At 38.3% G+C, this 19380-nt stretch overlaps 3 protein-coding genes across 8 annotated transcripts in view; 1 reads left to right on the top strand and 2 right to left on the bottom strand.

Moving 5' to 3' along the window:
- Window positions 1-3183, bottom strand: part of LOC136785229 (ribonuclease P protein subunit p40-like) — a 3869-nt gene extending 686 nt beyond the window's left edge. The window contains exons 1-4 of one of the 3 annotated variants that reach the window (XM_066746264.1): window positions 2581-3183; window positions 2340-2484; window positions 2037-2201; window positions 14-139 (exon numbers count right to left, since the gene is read on the bottom strand). In XM_066746264.1, coding sequence (XP_066602361.1) covers window positions 14-139; window positions 2037-2201; window positions 2340-2484; window positions 2581-2700 — 556 coding nt within the window. In that variant the 5' untranslated portion in view covers window positions 2701-3183. Of the gene's footprint in view, window positions 1-13; window positions 2202-2275; window positions 2485-2580 lie in introns of those variants that run through there. The other 2 variants (XM_066746273.1, XM_066746255.1) reach the window with 2 other exon arrangements.
- Window positions 1-7907, bottom strand: part of LOC136785246 (deoxyribodipyrimidine photo-lyase-like) — a 16364-nt gene extending 8457 nt beyond the window's left edge. The window contains exon 1 of the mRNA XM_066746297.1: window positions 7838-7907. The gene's annotated coding sequence lies outside the window, so the exon portion shown is untranslated. The remainder of the gene's footprint in view (window positions 1-7837) is intronic.
- On the top strand, window positions 5289-19380 carry Fas3 (fasciclin 3). 4 transcript variants are annotated; one of them, XM_066746204.1, is made up of 12 exons: window positions 5289-5818; window positions 10794-11117; window positions 11348-11482; window positions 11555-11743; window positions 11826-12016; window positions 12081-12271; window positions 12369-12409; window positions 12476-12589; window positions 17191-17221; window positions 17457-17540; window positions 17812-17980; window positions 18064-19380. In XM_066746204.1, exons 1-12 carry the CDS (start codon window positions 5749-5751, stop codon window positions 18295-18297), a joined length of 1773 nt encoding a protein of 590 aa, XP_066602301.1. In that variant the 5' UTR covers window positions 5289-5748; the 3' UTR covers window positions 18298-19380. The 4 variants fall into 4 exon arrangements, with proteins under 4 accessions (XP_066602301.1, XP_066602307.1, XP_066602314.1 ...); XM_066746210.1 differs by lacking the exon at window positions 12369-12409 and having other exon boundaries at window positions 5292-5818; window positions 12081-12222; XM_066746217.1 differs by lacking the exons at window positions 12369-12409; window positions 17457-17540 and having other exon boundaries at window positions 5293-5818; window positions 12081-12222.

Raw genomic sequence — 19380 nt, 5'->3', positions numbered from 1 at the left:
AATAAAACTGTACCTTTTGGCTCCCATTTCAATATGACATTAAACCTTTGGTCAATATTCTCATTCAAGCATTGCCTAGCATGCTCATACTCTTTTTTTCCAGGTGTAAAAGCGTCGTCCGTTAAATCAATTTTTACCACTTTTAGAGTACGTTACCGGTTACAAAAATAGAAACAGACAAAATTAACTAATAAAAAACATAAAACAAGGAAACAAACAAAGCAAAACAATAAAATTGCAAAGATAAATATAGCTACTACTACTTAAAGTCTCTTTGAAATAGTACGCTATATAGTACCGTTGAATTTTTACATCATTACGCCATCAATTCAAGCAGAGGTTTGAAGAAAATAGACCAAAATATAAGAGTTTGCAATGGTTTTCTTGATACTATCATTTCATCGAGAGAAGCAAAAACGTAATTCTTGTACATTATTCAAGCAAACGATAATGTTGCACTGGTATCTAAATTAATATTATTAATTTTGAGATGTTCCCTGAAAACCCGTAATTCCGAAGGTGTTATTCCTTCCCAACTCTCTAACTCCGACAAGCGTCTCAAATTATGACAATTTTGCATTAACAATTGTACTGTTCCCATTGACAAGTCATGACTGTACAATACTTTTAGTTCTTCTAATTTTTGCATTGGATTATGTGATAAAATCAATCTCATTGTTGCGTCTCCCATACCAGTAGAAGATCCCAATTGAATGAACTTAATATTTTTGCAACTGGATAATAAAAATTCAAGATGCATACTTGCACAATCAGCTACGCATTTTATCCGTTCCAAATATTGAAATGGCGGTACTGAATGTACTTGTCTGGCAAATAGAGTCACATGCTCCAAAAACTCGCAATTATAGAATATTAAACTCTTTATATTTGGACAAAATTGACTGATATATATTAAGGCGTCTATGTCAATTTCATCTACATGCTCTAAGTGCAAGCTTACAATTTCACGGCCCCTTAATCGCAGTACTGTTTTAATTTCATGAGTGTAGAATTTACAAGAAAGCAATTTCAATTCTCTCAAATTAGCTACAAATGCCAAGAGCTGTAAGTCATTAGTTTCTTCGTCCCTTAATATAGCTAAACTTGTTATGTCCTGACACATATATATTAAAAGTTGTATATGATTCAGAGTAAAACTTCGACTTTCGAAAATTTTAATGCTTAAGTTAGTCTCAGTAACTGGATGTCCAGTACCCACTAGATGCTCTAAAGCATAACCAAACTGATCACATCTACCAATATCTTCCAAGCAATTATGCTGTAAAAATAATTCTGCATATCCTGCTACAGTCATGGACGTTCTGAATAATTTGATCTCCTTTAAATATTTACACTTGAGTAATGTTGATACGCTTCTATCTGTTACAGACCTTGATGCAGTAACATCTAATTTTTGTAGTCTTCGACAATTTTCAGCAAGAGCTGTAATGATGTTATCTGTGCAATCAAAGCACAAAATAAAACAGACTAAATTTATCATCGAAGAAACACCAGCTACTATGATCTTTTCAACATCGGATGTCTTCCAGCCAACTGAACCAGAGCCCAAGTCGAGAACTTCGAGTCCACTCATTTCATAAAGTTTATTGTACAAAGTATTTCTCATTATTTTAGGCCACATGGAAAATTCAATTGACTTCAAATTAGCAGTTATCACAGTTTCTATCAAGCCAATTATTATATTTAGTTCTAGAGTGTTGTATCGTTGTTTTTCTTTAACATCCTTTAACAGTTTCATAATTGACGTTAAAGTTATTAGTACCATTTCATCGTAAAGATGACATGGTACTGTAGAAAGCAATAAGAATTTTATTTGATTTATAACTTTTCGTAATTCAATTTTTCCAAGCTCTGCATTTTTCTTGTAAAATTTAGTAATTGGCTCCATTGCATTTTTACCAATAGTAATGACAAGTATTCCAACAGTATTTAACGATAGATTTATCAATGTAGGTACTTGGTGCCGTCCGGGCATTTTCTTTCTCTTTGCTAATAATCTTCTGCGAGAGACTTACCATGACGTGTATCGATACTTTGATCGAAAAAAGATGCTTTTCCTCCTAGACCAAGCTTATAATAGTCATCATTTACCAAAGAGATTATGAGTTTCCCATCAGGGGTAATGGCTACCGAGTTACAAATATCTATATTACCATCTATGGACAGTAATATCAGTTCTCCTAAAAAGTAATTAATAAAGAACAAAATTAGAAACAATATCAAAATTAGTTTGTATAAATAAAAATTTAAATACTTGTTGATCTTTCTTGCTTTAAAACATCTTTAGGAGAAAATAAAAGAAATCTGTGTTTAAATACCATTTTTAACAAAAGCTTCAATGAACTCCTGGTTTATCAAGTCAGAGACGCGCAAATTATTAACTCTGTAGTAATCGCTATCTTCTAATAAGCAATTTTGCAAGCTTTTTGGAATAGCTGCAAAATCGGGAAGTATGACAGACACCTGGCAAATATCCAGCAAGAAAGAAATTATTTAAAGACCACAAAACAAAACATAACCTTAAATTAGGAAAATATTCTGATATTTATAAATACTTGCAGAATGATTAAAATAGTGAGTTCGAAGTAAGAAAGGAGCTTTTTTGTATCTATAGTTTCTGTTCTCGTAAGAAAAATGATGCTTAGAAGGATGAAAATTCCACACTTCTGGAGAAAGCATTTCGAAACAAAAAATTCATAACGTTCATAACCATACTTTCACGAACAGTGAGCATGAGTCAAACACTGCACCATCCCACACCATCCCACATGATCCCAATCCCACATTCATGCAACACAACTGGCCTGCTGGCAGTCAGCCACGCTGAGCTACACAGGCTACACTCAGCTGAGCTTCTATGGTACATAGTGTTGAGATCTCATGGGAATTTCTGCCCCCCACTATCTTTCAAGTCAGTCACAACGTCGTGCGGACGACTGGAAGACAGAGTGGGGGATTAAAATTCCCATTAGTTCGCATTGGTTCACAAAACTCAAGAGCAAAGGTCTTTTAAGCTGTTTCCATAGGATGTGACCAACGTTTGCCAAAAACCATCCAGAAACTAAAACTAGTATTATCAATATTAAGAAAACGAGCCATGTGGATGACGCGCATTTGAAAAACCCATACAATCAACAACAGACATTCAAAAAACATTGGTCAATCTTTGCCAAATCATGTGTAGGCGTAAGGAATGGGGAGGGGTGACTGTAGATCGCAGATGTGCTAGATACTTAAGATGTTTATACAGGATGAAATTCTTAACACGTTCAATATTATAGATATTCTCAATATTTTACTATATCCTGAAAATTCAGGAGCTTAATTAAAATTAGTCGAGGTATTAATGAACAGTTTTATTATTTTTTTAAGTAAAAATCTTAAGTTTAACTAGTATATCATTATCTATATAGTGTTTTAAAAAACTATTAGTTTTGTTCTTAAAAGAAGCCACTATAAGAATATGTAATAAAAATTATGTCTCTTCATAAAAAAAAAAACAAAAAAATAAATTTGATATTATTTGAATCTTTCTTTAACTATTAAACCGAACCTGATAAGTTTAATATTTTGTTTCAAGCATGTTAATACCTATTGCAATAAAGCAAATTAAAACCATTTATGGTTAATTTAATATTTAATTCATTTGTCAAAATATTTCTCCTTTCTCCCCCTTATGAACTTATATAAACGATTTACACAGGGTGTTTTACTTAATTAGCCCCAGAGTATGGGCGTAAAATAATATTTTTTATGACTTTTTTGAAAGTGCTTTTCATTCAGATCTAAAAAGGTTTTATGCAAAAAATTGAAATCTTTTACAGAACTACGTTAGCAATGAATTTGTAGGTACACGCTTTGGGATTAATAAAGTGAAATACTTTTATATTTAATTCCAGGCAAGATTAATATTCTGGCTATTTATATAGGATGAGGTATTTAACATGCCCCAGAACATACATAAAAAACGATCCGTATCTCTTTAACTATAAAAGATAATCAATTTTTGTATACAACCTTTTCGAAGCCTCTTGTTATTTGCTTTCAGAAAGGTCATATGCAAAATGTGAATATCTCTTACAGTTAAAAAGATACGCGTACTTTTGTATATGTAATCTAGAACGTCTTAAGTGCTCCACCCCGTATATTACTAAATAATGTTATTTAAGTTTCAATTAAAACACGTAATAATTTTTAGAATTTTACGCTCTGGTAAAATTGTCAGAATTAGCATATAAAGGAGTCATAGGATAGATCATTATATTGTGTGATATCAAAGTCTAATTAAGTGATAATAATTTTTCTGCGGGAAGCGGTAATCCTAGAACTTAGCTCTAAAAATGATGATGATGACGATCTAGCTTATTCATAATAATGTCTTCATCATTCATTCATGACTTATCCATGTTGATGATTCACGATTGTAGCGGTAAGAGTTTAGACTCGTAGAGCATATACCATGTAGTGGCTTATGTCACTGTAGTGTGTCGCTAGTCACGATTTTAAATATTTATCTTGGTACTCTATGGCCAATCATATCAATACATTGTGATGTGGATAGGGGGTAGGTAAGAGTTCTTATTAGCATATACTCTAGGAGAAGAGCTGTTGTGACTGGTATTTTCCCTTAGCAGTCACCCCACGGCCACACCTGTGGCCCTATATAGGGTAGGCGATGGTCATATTATTGATATAAGCAGCGGAGACACTTTTGGCAACCTCTTAGTTAGAATTAAACTATATTAAAAACTAGAAACGCTTATATTCATATAAAAAAATTCTTTCAAAACGATGTTTAATATTTTTATTCACTTTTGTTGACAATAGCTATATATACACATAACTATATGTATACACGCCCACGAGTCGATAATATCGATTCCTATTAATCCTAATATCTGCGTAAACATATAAAATACACGTGTACAGTGTACATACATAAGCACTGACAGCAGAAGCATCTAGAAAATAATATTTATAGATATATGTACTGTGTTATACTTGGGAAGCCACTCCAAAAGAAAGTATAACATCCATCAGGTTCAAATGATCAGAAGAAATCAGATAATTGATGAGATTTATCGATCAAGAATATATCGGTACCATCGAGATCGAGTCGGATTGGTTGACAAAGTTTCTAAGAGGGGAGGAAAAAAGAGATCTTGCTTGCAGTTGTGTATTGAATCGGGCAATCTCGGTTGAAGCGAAGTTCCACGAAGCCGGTGTAAAGGAAAACAAAACGCGCGCCTTAAGCCATCACCACATCACGCAGCAGCAGCAGCAGCACCAAGCAGCACGCAGGTCGCATACCAACGTAGCAGCACGCAGGTCGCATACCAACGTAGCAGCAGCCAGCGCAGTGGCTCAAGCCTCAAGCGGCTCTGGCAGCTAGCGCAGCGCAGTTAGCTTGAGTTTTAGTTAACTCACGGCTCACGCTTGACGCTTCACGCCACGCCAGGAGGCAAGCAAGGCAAGCAAGCAGACCGGGCGGGCAGACGCACGCAGACAGACGGTCCTTGCGCGTCGGGTTAACCGGTTGTTCCTCGTGTTGAGAGTTTTTACTTTTTTATTTTATATACACACGAAGCGCTTCCCGCCCTTGTCTCTTCTTCGCTCATAACGTTTGTATTGGAGTTAGTTGTGTGTATGAAAAAGAAATAACTCGTCAGTTTTTAAGGGCCCTGTGTGATATTTGGTGAAAATTGTGAAAGTTAAAACTAACAAATCATGTTGGGGATGAAGATTATTGTCTGGGCCTGCATCGTCGCGCAGCTATGTTGCTGTACGCTCGCTCAAAGTAAGAGAAATTTTATAATACTACTTGTAACGTAAATGCTCCAGAAACTTGAAGTTATTAGATTACTACTACTATAATGTGTCGCTAGCGTATCGCCTACGCCGATTTATAAGCGCAGCACGTAATCTGAAAGAAATGTGGGACGCAAGCAGGTGCGTGCACACTTAATATTGTATTCGCTTATGCTATTCCGCTACTTCAATCAACTCCAACCTACCTTTCTTCTCTCGTGGAGACTCTGTAAGAAAAGGGAAACTCGTGGGAATTGTCGTGCTCAGCGAGCGTAGAGAAAAAACTGAACGATTACGCGGATTCCTGATATTCTATTCTAATAGGTTATCAAGCTACCCAAGGGTATACTATTATGAGTAATCAATCGAAATGACGCAATGGGAGAGAGAGAAGAAAGAAGATAGTTTTATAGTTTATTAGACATGGTCAAATGCAATACTATACAAGATCTATCGAGGAATGCATGGCCTGGAGTGAAAGGTGCATCGCTTCGATACGAGAACGTTGCTTGCGTCACGTTGAGCTGCGAAGCTTTTCAACGCGAGTAACTATCGCGATTCCATATAAACTAAATATTGTTCTGCCTCTTTCTCTCATTTTCCTTCGGCTAATTTTTGCGTTTGCAAATGTGAGGAAAATAAGCCAAGGCTCAGAAGAAGGTGAAACACACGCCCCATATGGGAAAAGTTACGTGGCAGGTGTGTCCCACATTTACTCAATCTATGCGCGTGTGTTAATGTATACATACACAATAGTATAGATGCGCGCGCGCATGCTGGTGTGGTATGGGTATGGCTTATCTTTCTCTACCTACGCCGGCGACCGCGTCGACCGTCGACCACCGACCGCCAACCAACGGACCAACAGGTTTCCGTTCAAACAGGTTCTAATAGGTATACTATAGAGGAGAGAGGAGACTATTTTCGGAGCAGATCGCGCCACTGTCCAACCTGCGCGGCGCAACTTTAAAGTAAAATCAATTTTTCCCGCCTCCTTACACACATACACTAATGCAGAACTCTTTATAATTGTTGGAAAGTACAAAGGAATAATTTTTCAGTCGATTCCTTCGCCGCGTACACAACATAGTAAGGTTTTCTTGCTTCAAGCGAGGCCCCGATCCCGAACGAGAACCGTTATGACAACGGCATCGGTCATGTATATACCTATAGTATATAGTTTTAGCTGCTCGGGCCATTATGCCAGGCCAGGAGGCCGTTCCATGAATCGACAATGTAAACCAAGCAGAGTAGCAGTACATTTTTTTGTTGGGGCAAAGTATTATTGTTTTGATTTTTTTGCCTTATGTATTTGGAACGAAGAGGACGAACGTGACAAAATATCGTTCCTGGTAATACAAATATCTCCAGGACATTCTTGAAACACACACTCGAAGGATATCCACGCGTTCGGTAGATATGTCGAGGATGTACCTTGAACATCGTATGCTATCAGAGGTATATTATCAGTAAATAGAATGCGTTACGCCTATGTGCAGCCCGTTTTTCAAAATTGCGAGCTATGGGGGAACGAGTGGCAGAGCTGAAACAAAGAAAATAACAAAGGAAGAGAAAGGGCCTTTACACTCTTTATACTTCCTGGAACGCGTCCGCCGTCCGCGAAGCAAGGAAAGCCGGTCGAAGGGTTCAAGGCTGCGATGGGTTCAATGTTCCTGACGCACGCAAGCGCGCGGGGTCTCGGAAACTCACACCTTTACAGAAAGCGAAACGCTCTCTTAATACAATGTAATATGTATCTCGTTAACGGGTACAGAAGAAATGTGTTGATATCGCTTTATAGGAGAATAGATTGCAGGAGGATTTCGTGAAAGGTGTAAAAGGAGGAGAGCAAGACGCTCCTGAGGCTCGGCTACTGGTCGGACAGGTTTGTCGGGTCGAGTAGGCGAAAGCCTCTATTCCGTTAGCTTCTCTCTCAGCGCTATAGTACTATCTATCTATATATACATAGCTGACTTTTAACGCTTTGACCGACCGAGTGCCTACTTACGCTTCTTACTCGTTTACGTTCCTCGGCTCGCGCCGCACAACCTCGATCTTATACACTTCTCCTTTCTCTCTCCCAAGTACCAAGTACGAAAAGCTAAACAACAGTAGCTTGGATCACTGCATACTAATATAATCTTACAACGACAATTGCGATGCGCGAAGCATGACGCCGCCAAGGTTATGTCCAACACTGCGTTCAGTATTCGAGTCAGAATCGCACGAAATCCAAATTCGAATAATCGAGTATCGAAACGATTCAAAAGTTAACTCCACCTCTCTGTATGCGCGCGCAGGCGAGTGGCCAGAGAGGTTAGAAACCGTTATAAATACACAAGCATGCTTTGAGCCGGAAACGTGATTCACCGAGCGCAAATAAAAAGCTGAATAACAATGTTGAGAAACTCGCGGAATTTTTATGTTACAGAAATGTTCTTTTTGTTCTGCAAAATGTCTTTTTCTTGCAGAAAATAAGGTGAATTTAGGTCTTTCTCTCGCTCTATCTCTCGGACGGTTGACTGTTTGGCTTCGCTGACTTTACCGCAATGGCTTCGGCTTCGTTGCTCGGTGCAGTTGGTTATTAATGCCAAATACACGGCTACTCTGTTCTAGTTTTTTACTTTGTTGGAATATCAAAGCGACGACCAACGGGGGGGGGGGGGGGGGGGGCAGTTACCAAAGCGTACTATAAGAGTCAACGAACCGTGTTGCGTTACTCGTGTGTCCATCGAATAAGAAAAAGTGGAAAGAGAGAGAGAGAGAGAGAGAGAATAAAGCAAGCAATGACAATAAAGGCAGAGAATCGATATGTAGCAAGTAATACTGGATCGTGCTTGTGCGTGCTTCGTAATCTACAGCCTTGGGCCACATTTGCAGCAACCTCTTTTCCTCTTTCACGTCAAGCGACGAGTTGCTGCCGCTGCGTTTTACACCTTGATTCGCTGACTCCACCCATTCATATGTATATGCACAGCGCAAACTTCTCCCGATATTTACACTTTACTAATGATAATTATTCAAATGGAAGAAGATGTACAGACCAGAAGAGAGTGATTAGCGTTGGTGCGTCTGGAAAGAGAGCAGGAAAAAGCGGAAAGAGAAGAAGAAGGGCGTGATAATTAGCGGGTAAACGCGACAAAAGCGTCGGCATTATTGCATTCCTCAAATCTAGCAACTGGTGTACCAATATGCAATTTTTCAGCTTTACGAACATCGCCGCATTGTTTCACGAGAGAATACTCCTAGAAAAGGCCAATAAAATCCTATGAGTCAGGCCATTTGTCGGCGGTGAGGAATTTATACGAGTGATGGATGCTATTACAAAGTATCCGAAGCTCAATAGCTCCCCTGCCTGGCCCCGGGCCCGTTGTCATCCTTCTCCCCTACGTCCATGGAATAGTTTAGCAATCCTACAAGCTTAACACAATCATTAAGGGGAGGCAGCAAAAAGGAGGGTGCATCACAAGCTTCTTTTTTGCCCTTTGCCGCTTTCATTCCTTTTCGTACTCCCTGCACTTTCTCTCTTAGGTACGTCGATTAACCAATACCCTGATAAATGTCTATAATCTTGGCTTGATATGCGAAATTGAGATCGAGTTGCGCCGTTACTAAAGAAATTGAAATTTAATCTCACAACAACGGTGACTCACGCGGAACGTTGTGTTATTACAGATCGAGTATGGAATTTTGCGAGGATCAAAAGCTAATCGATATATATATGCTTTTCAAGTGTATCCACCCAGTGTCTGTGTGCGTGTCTATATCCTGAGTAGCCCCCCAACTATATATAAACGCTACGGAATGGGAGTTGGGAAACAACGGCCTGATAAGCATCTTTTCATTGTTCCTAGTACACGCTGCCTGCGTAACAATATAGTATGGCTGCCCCATTTTCACTAGCGTGTGCACCAAGTAATTTCTTCAAAAAAAAAAAAAAAAAAAAAAAAGCATTTTATGTATATATATATATATATATATGTAGCCAATGCAGAGCGACACCTGCAAACTGAAAAAGGCTTTCAGTTGGGTAGGGAGTGTCGGGACACAGGAGGGTAAAATGACACATCTGCTTGGTCATTTCAATTTCACCCCTCTACTATTAGCTACCCTGTGCGTGCGTGCCAGGAGGGAGAGGTGGGGAGGGGGGGGGGGGGGGGAAGGTACTAGCTTCATTCAGACTACATCTAATAAATCTATCTAATAAATTATGAATAAATGGAAATGAGTCATCTCGAGCTATGTTATACATTTATACGTACTAAACGACCACTGTATATCTGTATTGCGGTTAAATATGTAATACGAAGCTCAGTTGGATCAAAGTTCAGGGCTGGTCTTATTATTCCATTTGGATTAATCAACGAGGCCCAAGAATGCGAGAGCTACGTCCTACCAAGAATTTTAACACATTCGTCCCACTCGCTAGATCAGGCCACGAGAGAAGTTGCAAGATTTGATGAGAAGTTGAAACAAGGAAGAAACGAATTGTCTTTCTCGAATCAATAAATCACGCATGAGGGAGCGTGCGAGTTGGAGTACGCGTTTACAGGCAAATTGTAGTCTAGCACGTGCTAGTTTCTCTCTCTCTCTCTCTCTCTCTTTTTCCCTCCTGGCTTTATTGAATCAGACGAGGATGAACTAGCCTGAAACTGGCTCTCCAGTTGTCGACCCGTTGTGCGAGCTATTATCTCACCACTGTACTACGCTACCGTTCTTCCCCAATTTACCTGCTTATGAATACAGAATTATTTTCATCAGTCCGCAAGACACGTCCTTTTCGTGTTCACCGTATATATACATGTGTTTAACGTACGCAACATATACTTATATAATTCCCACTACCAAATTCTGGCCCGACATCTGACGCCGGAAACACGGTGCACCGTTATATGCTATTACGTCCCTTCTTTCACGCAACGGTTTTTTTTACACTATTACTAATGTTTTGTCTCGATTCGCAGGCCACAAGTCGAACGTAATGGTGGACATCGAGCCAAAGGGTGAAACGGTGGTGAAGCTAGGCGAGAAATTGGAGATCCTTTGCAGAGCCGAGAGCCCTCTGCATATTTGCCGAGTGGAAATTCCTGGAGAAAAATCGATGGTCCTGACGGAGGATCAGCCACCGGAAGACGGCATCGAGTATTACGGGGATGGTCTCATGAAACATCATTGCGGGGTCCGCATAGCCAGAGTAAGGGAGATCCACGATGGACTCTTCAAGTGCCACGTTTTACCCGAAAAAGCTCGCTTTGAAAGCACAGCTTCTGTTCGAATTATTGTAGCGAGTGAGTACTCTTTGGCTGTATTACAACACTGTTGGTATTTTGTGCATCCTTTGTATATACAAACTCTGGATCATATAATGGAGAGCGTACGCGAGCGATCATGGGGATTCCAAATACTTGCCTATACGTTACTGTGTTTTGTGTTTTGCTCTAAATTATTATATTCCTTCATTCATTCCTTCCTCTTCCAAGTGTGTACCAAGGTAATTGACAATGTTAAATATTCGCAGAATCACCGAACAATCCTATCCTCTACACGAGTCCAGGCTCTTACAATAGAAACATATACAGAAGTGGCGAGAAGCTAGAAATCAGCTGTAGCGCCCCAGCTGGACGTCCACCGGCTAACGTATCTCTATACTTGGGTAAAAAGAATTTCTACATTTATATTCCATCTTCATTCCTTACAAGTTTTAATGCTATGTGTATGATTTTAGATAACGAACCTATCGATAATTTTGATAGATCAACGTTTTACGATTCCAATATAAATGAGAGCTCTCTAGCGGTGCATAACGCAACGCGCAGTTTGCTATGGTCCGATAATGGTAAGACCTTGCGTTGCCTCGCTAGCCATATTGCTCTCGAACGACCCAAAGAGACCGGTATGCAGCTGCAAGTTTACTGTAAGTTTCTCTTATTCTTATTTTTATTACTAAATGCTCGGAGAAATTCACTCTTTACTATACTGCTCTAAATTCCGACCAGACCCCCCTCAACCTCCACCACAGCCCAGTATCGAGCGATTTGGCTATGTGATCGGTAGACCAGGTACGGTCAATGTAACTGTCTGGGCCAATCCAAAGCCCCATTTTCTGTGGCGAGTGAACAACGAGAACATCGCAGAGGGTCGCCAAGACGAGAGCAAAAGGCTCGAAGCTTCGGCAGCTATGGATTTGGTAAGAGAGGAAAGACAACTTTGTTCGTTTACCCTTCGATAATTTTCGATTGATTCTCTTTTAGGGTAGGGGAGCGTGGAGCGTAATTTTAACTATTGACAATGTTCAGAAATCTGATACTGAAAAGGAGTACATTTTAAATGCACGGAACGAGGAAGGCACTTACGAGTATCGCATCGTTTTATCGACTTCCACTGAACCAGCAGGTAATCTTTTTAGAAATTCAAATAGATTTCTAAACATGACGCAAATTAAGTCGAATGGCTGTCTGATAAATGTTAATAATGTTCAATATATGCTTACTGCACGCTCTCTCTCTTTCTCTCTCATACTTTCTCTCAGTCTTGCTCAGTCAGTTCTACGCTAAGCTCTCTGAGAGCATGCACGCACTAGGTAACGTCATTCTTTCTCCACAAATATAAGCAAGATTTTTTCTAATATCCAGTTGTAATTTTGCAGGTGTCGAGTTGGATGCAGGATCAATCATAGGAATCGTAGTTGGAGCTTTGGTACTCATTCTTGCCGTATTTCTCATAATTTTTGCCCGTGCCACTGGCCGCTGGTGCTTCGCAGGTTAGTATGATTCGCGTTAAACAGATATTGATAGACCGAGCAAAAGCAAATGTCAATTGTGATATGATACAATTATTCGGGAGGATATAAAATGTATGCAACGTCTTGTGTGTTGTGCTGCTGCTACTAATAGGACAACGTGCAAGTCAGTCCAAATAATACGACACCGAATACGGCTGTGCTTGCTTTTATTTACCGTAGCCATGACACAAAAGATTCAGGGGTAAGTTACCTCTATGATGGTCGTAGTAGCACCGTAGCCTTCCCCTAACATTGGATAAAAGTGTACGGATATGTATGCTTCTGTAAATTCACAGAATAGAAAAATGAAACTAGATTTTCTCTACTATTACGTATGTTTAAATGTAGCAAGATGTTCGATGCATGAATATCGCGCTCTTTTCTTCCATCTATCGTATATTGTACACTTTACACGCAAGAACGTGTGTCTCTTGTTCGATATGCCACGATACAAACTGGCCAGTATTTGTAACAAGCAACGACAGGTAATCGGTAAAGGCAATTGCTTCCAGAATCACGTGGTCACACGACTTCTTCTTGATATTCAATAATCTAGCTTTTACCTTTGGTGTTAACACGCTTGCTTATTTCCTTGCCATCGACCTCGTGATTTCGAACTTTGGAAGCCTGTCTCTTGGAAAAGATCGCGTTCGATCTTAGGTTCAAAGTAAATTTGTCCTCCGTAGCTTGCATGAGTGTACATACAATTAAAAAAATGGCTACACCACGAGCATGTACTATATGGTAATAAGATGTAATAAATTGAGTCTTGGGGGTACAAAAACAATGTGTAATATATGAAGGGATGGCCAGTGTCCTATAAAATTAAACAGAATCCCTCGCATGTTTGCCTTGACCGATCGTGGCGTTGCTTGTTACAGCGAGACGGCGCGGAGACGAGGAAGCAGCAGGCGGAGTAGGAGCAGGCAGCGAAGCACACATCACACCGGCCGATGAGGAAGATCACGAAGATCCACATATTATCGACGAGAAGATACCGCAAGGTGGTCAAGAAAATCCAATTCACGCCAGCAACGAGTACGTCAATGGCCGCACCGATGTGAAGGATCAGAACAAGGAGGAAAAAACGGATACGCCAGTTTAACGCTGTCACTGCTATCATTCGGGCATTTACTTAACAGCACATTCCCTCACTTACCTTGAAGTTTACCACAGAAACAAACTTTCCTCGCCACTGGTTTATGCGGCCATTTAACAATGCATCAATGACAGAAAATTTCGTTGCCGCGCCGCAATCATCAATTGAATCTCAGATCACGTAATTCGTCGAGTATAGTATATTCTACAATATTGCGTTTAAAAGTATACTATATCGTATAGATATACATATATATATATATTTACTTATTATGCAGAGAGATAGGGAGAGGGAGGGAATATTGTAAATAAAAAAAGTTTTATCAACAAATGTTCGATATATGGGACAAAGTTCGGCAATTCAAATGTTGAAATAACTTTTATATAGAATTAATCGCTGTGGGTCCTTTGACAAATGGCTTCAAGACAATGGAAGGAAGAGGAAAAGAAGAAATTATTTTAATAAATGATAAATGCACGTTTTATCAGCATTGCTAGGCAGGCACTCTGTGATATAAATGTGCCGTAGGATGTAGCAACTCTTTTTATTATACGTTCCTTCCAGCATCTAAGCGACAGTCGGTAAGAAAATCAACAGCGGCACTAGAATTTTATTCTTGATACGTCAATCGTACCTTAACTCTCATCGCTTAACCTAAAAATTGTAATTTCTCGGTCATTATTATGATGACTATTGATCTGACCTAAAGCCGAGGCTGTAACTCTTTATGCTACTTCTAGATGCAATTTCACGTCGTCGCAATCTTAATCCATTAACTACGACGGCGCTAAAGAAAGTAACCAACTAATGTGGACAAAGTTCTGCGCATTTCTATTTATACATTACCATATGCGTACAATATGCTTGCATAGCGTTCCATATTAGCTTTAACTGACTTTAATCGAAAATCTACTGCTTTCGCAGTGACGTTTTGGTTCAATGTATAGTCTATAAGTTATCAACATTTCCAATAGAATATTTAGCTTTTAATCATGCGCCACCAATAACTAGTGTAATATTATAAATGTCATGAATCCACATGCAGAAATAGCAAGAAAACTATTATTTGTACATTTAACATTAATATCATTAATAGTATTAATTTGCATTTCGCAAGCGATCAGTATGCCTACTCAAAAATATTATTGAGTCTGCATTTTATTAGCCGAAAGTATGTGTATTAATAATTTATAGTTTCGTAGAGATTATTGTCAAGCCTAATAAGATTATAAGAGAGGATACGAATAGGTACCACGAATACAAGTGCGAAATATGTAAAGAAACGTAGAAGGATCTCTTTTTATATGCATATGACAAACATTATTAGAGTGTATTTGGAGGAATAAGGCTCGAACGAACGGCAAACGTGGACATAATTGACTCCCCTATGTGGGCAAAGCTTAATTAAGCTTGATTTATTTTTTGCCGAGATTTTTATACAAACAGTGTAGTTTAAACCTGTTGTTATCATTAATAATAGTATTATCATTATTATTATCATGATCACCATTATCATCAATTTATTATTACACATTCTTTTCCATCGACCGTTTCAAAGCAAATGAAAAATTTAAACGGAGATCCTCCATCCCATACAATAGTCACTACCAAGATACATTCCATAAAATTATCGAAATGCCATGAGGCCACGAATCGCTTTCTACTCGTGTAACTCTTAAGACTAAAGAATTGTCTTGAAACCTTTATCGCTTCGTGATATGTATTTTTAACCGGTGTGTAACATGTGTGAAAATTGCAAAAATGAATATAAACCTTTGTAATATTGCGCGGTAATGGAAAGTAATTCGAGGCTATAAATATGTATTTAGTCTACAAGCTGTTCACTCTATTGTAGGAATATACTTACGTGTACACATTACACTAAAAGTTAAACTATGATTACCGATTGACGCATAATTATATGTAGTATATTATTTGTAAATGCGTTAATATTTTAGTGTACAAATCGTTTTTACGATGCATCGCGATATTACTATGCTAATAATTTAATTCATCGTTTTGTAGTCGGGTCTTGTGCTGTCGAGGCAGAAAGCAAAAATTCTTATTTATAATAATATACAGGATGAGGCACTTAAGCGGGCCCAGAGATGAATGCATGCTGGAAAGGCAAAGGCGTGGTGAGTGGTCAAGCTCTGATCTGTTAAAAGTAGACATAACAGAGAAGGAAACTATTCAGCGAACGGAAAGTGATGCACTAGCACACGCACTGACACATCACTACCTCGCCGTCATTCATAATAGTTTCTCTTTTCTAAATCGCAGCTAATATGAATGACAGAGAGATAGCGATGCGCCAATTAGTGTGCTAGTGTATAATTCTCTCTTCATCTGTACAGTTTCCCTCTCTGTCTAGTCTTCACCTATCAACGCTTGACCCCTCACCACGCCTTTCCAGCGTGCATTCAGCGCTGGGGCGACTGGAATGTCTCACTCTGTATATGTATATATCTATATATAATCCTATAAAGATTTGAATACAAAAATAAAATGGAATTTGTAGGATCGCGCTTTGTTCTCCAATTTGTAAAAGAAATTTGCGTTATTTACAAAAGGATCTAATAGCACACAATGTTCAGCGGACATCCGGTTCAACATGTCCATAAGACGTGTGAATATCCTCGAACCGTTCTAAGGATGTTTTAAGGATGTTTGTGCTATTGGGAATTATGGTACCCGGCGAGTAAGAATCATGCAACACAATCATACTTTATACTTAAATAATGAATATACGTCGGTGTATATTTGTTCATAATACATATACATGCGTACTTGTAATTTTGTATGCAGATGTTGAAGAAATTAGAGTCAAGAATTATGGGGCATGAAAAAAGGGACCTTTTGATGAAATGTGATCATCATGAGATCACTTTGTTAAGAGAAAATCTCATGATAAATAAGAATTATTGGTTAGCCAATTGAAGCTAGAGAATATTAGGGACATATTGCCTTCTCAATAAGTTGGATCCGGCATGCACAGCAGAGAAATAAATGCCAAAACTCTGAAATCGCTGCCTGCAACAGAGTTCAAAATAGTGAGCGGGTAAACTACGCAGATACAGTAAACCGTATGAGATGCGAAGATACATTAAAGAAGCAACTGACTCATGCAATAGGCATCGGTTTTTTTGTAATTTTAATCATTGCTATGCATTTGCTATGATATTATGCCTTGATATTATATATTATAATACGATTTATAAAAGAATAAAAGAGAGGAAATAAAGTATTTGTTTCAAGCATACTATACATATAACATCAGTAGAAGAAGACGTTGGGAGTTTGTAGTCATTTACCCTTGCTATTGGTAGACCACGTTGAGACCTAAAATTACCTGCGTATAAATTAGGACTAACGGACTTTGCAAGGTCTACAATTCATATTATACATTCTCATGTAGACGAGAGATATCCGAGTTGAAACTCAGAGACAACGTTCACTCAATGGTTACAATTATTTACAGGTGGCGCGAGATCCAGGAATCTTGGAGAATCGTGAGTATAATGACTTGCAACAAGCAAGCCTCAATTTGTTTAAACATATATCGCGGTTTATTACTAATTTTGAGCTCTCGGTCTCCCTAGGATAGGGAGGTTTTTTTAATGTTGTTCTTGATTTTTTTTTAACCAAGAATTCCAATGCCTCTTTTATTGCTGTGACTTAGATGTAAAACCAGATGTGCGTAGACGAAATAGAAATTAGTCTGTGTTCGTGAAACACCATTTTCAGAGAATTGGCAGATGCCGCGGCAAGAATTAACCTACTACGTATCAACAGATCAAAAACAATTACGAACGATGCCAGCTTGAAAAGGCAAGAGCTGTTTCTTCACTTAACGATCAATGATTCACAAGTTTTTGCTTTTCTATTTATTTCACCAGTGTGAACTTCTCATTTCTCTCATATGCTAGTATATGATACTCGCCTCGTGGTTTGTCCCGTTATCGTGTGCGTCTATACAATACTCTTATAGAGATGTCGAGTGGATGGGTGCATGTGTATTGCAATGTTTTCATTCGCTTCTTGAATTAAGAAGGGAATAAAAAACTAATGTTTGATATAAATGAAAATTGATTTTGTTCAGGAGTGATACGGAGAGTGCGGGTCGGTACTCAAGAAGCGAGGTAGATGGGGCAAGAAGGCCACGAAGACCAAAGATCAATTTGACCCGGATCTTCAAGCGCAATAAGGATAAGGTATCAGGAGCGGACACCGATACAATGAGGACTGTCGTAACCGTCGACGATGAAAAGGTAAAAATAAAACTGCATTGGCTACGTTCAAATGAAAAAGAGAGTCGACGATTTTTCACTGATTTTTCTGCACGAATTTTCAGCCAATCGAACCAAGCCAAGAAGGAAAAAATCACGAGATGACCGGTACTGGTGAAGGCGGTATCGTTTATGCTGAGCTCGATCTGACTCAGCAACAGCAGGGTTTACCACCGCGACGCTTGAATGAGGATAAAACCGAATACGCCGAGATCCTTTATACAAAAACGGAAGATGGTGCTGCGGACGACCAACATCTAGAAAAACTACAATCAACGCACCAGACGGTCGATAAATAATTTTTTTTCTTTCTTCTTACTATATACAGAGTGTAACGAGAAAACCGCATTTTCTTGAAACTGGGATTTGGCTTGATAGCTTAAGAGCAGATTTGAAATTTCGTTCGAATCGATTGAGGGGTGGACAAAAATATGTTTCAAAATTACCCTCTTTGATCCTTTCCGAACTATTCTGACAGTCGAGTGAAGAGTAGAAAAGATGAAGAAACGATTAATTAGCGAGCCACAAAAAAGAATAATTATCAATCTTATGATAGTACATTTGCTATTTATTTCTTTAACTTCGTTATTAAATTAAAGTCAGGTTTAAATCAACTCTCTTCATTATACAATTTTGAATCAATTCAGTACAAGAATAAAATTACTATCATTAATTAAATTGCTGTAAAAATCGAATCGACATAAGAAAAAGAAAAATATCAGAAGCTATTATGTAAAGAGCACGCTAATAGTAAATAGCTAAGACGTGAAAGCATTCTTTTTTTACCGAAGCTGAAGAATGATTTAAAACCAATGCATTAATGATACTGTAAATAAAACTTACTGATTTATGATTACCCACGTTTCAAGAAAATACAGTTGTTTCGTTACCCCCTGTATATATACTTCTTGAGAGGAAAGCAAAGAGAAAAACAAAATGACGTTTCATATTCGGGAGAGCATCGAACAAACTATAATGTATTATCGCTAATTATATCTAGACTCGATTCCTGTTTTCACAAGCGATTGAACAAAACCTATATTACAATTATTAGCAATTTGAGGATATTATCATTCTAAACGTATTGTTTGTCCTCGAAATAATTTCAATACAGCGTACAAATATTTATTGAGAAAACAGAGGAGAGAGTGTGACGTACTTAAATGATATATGTTAAATATTTGTGCATTTACAGTGTAAGTATTTTATGTAAATATAGCGACTATATTGTATTGAACAGATTTTCACAGAAACAGTGTCGTGGACAATGCAATGCCATTTATAATTAAGTAACTCTACTTGTGTAAAAGAAAACGAAGGAAGATTTTGCCGTCCAGATTAGATGTAAGAAGAAAATTGTGAAATAAATTTCTATAAGGAGA

The sequence above is a fragment of the Prorops nasuta genome, unplaced genomic scaffold, assembly GCF_024137725.1.
Source record: "Prorops nasuta isolate Cenicafe-Biocafe unplaced genomic scaffold, Cenicafe_Pnas_1.2 PNAS00003, whole genome shotgun sequence".
Lineage (NCBI taxonomy): Eukaryota > Metazoa > Arthropoda > Insecta > Hymenoptera > Bethylidae > Prorops > Prorops nasuta.
The sequence above is the reverse complement of the archived record's forward strand: the minus strand, read 5'-3'. Positions and strand labels throughout refer to the sequence as shown.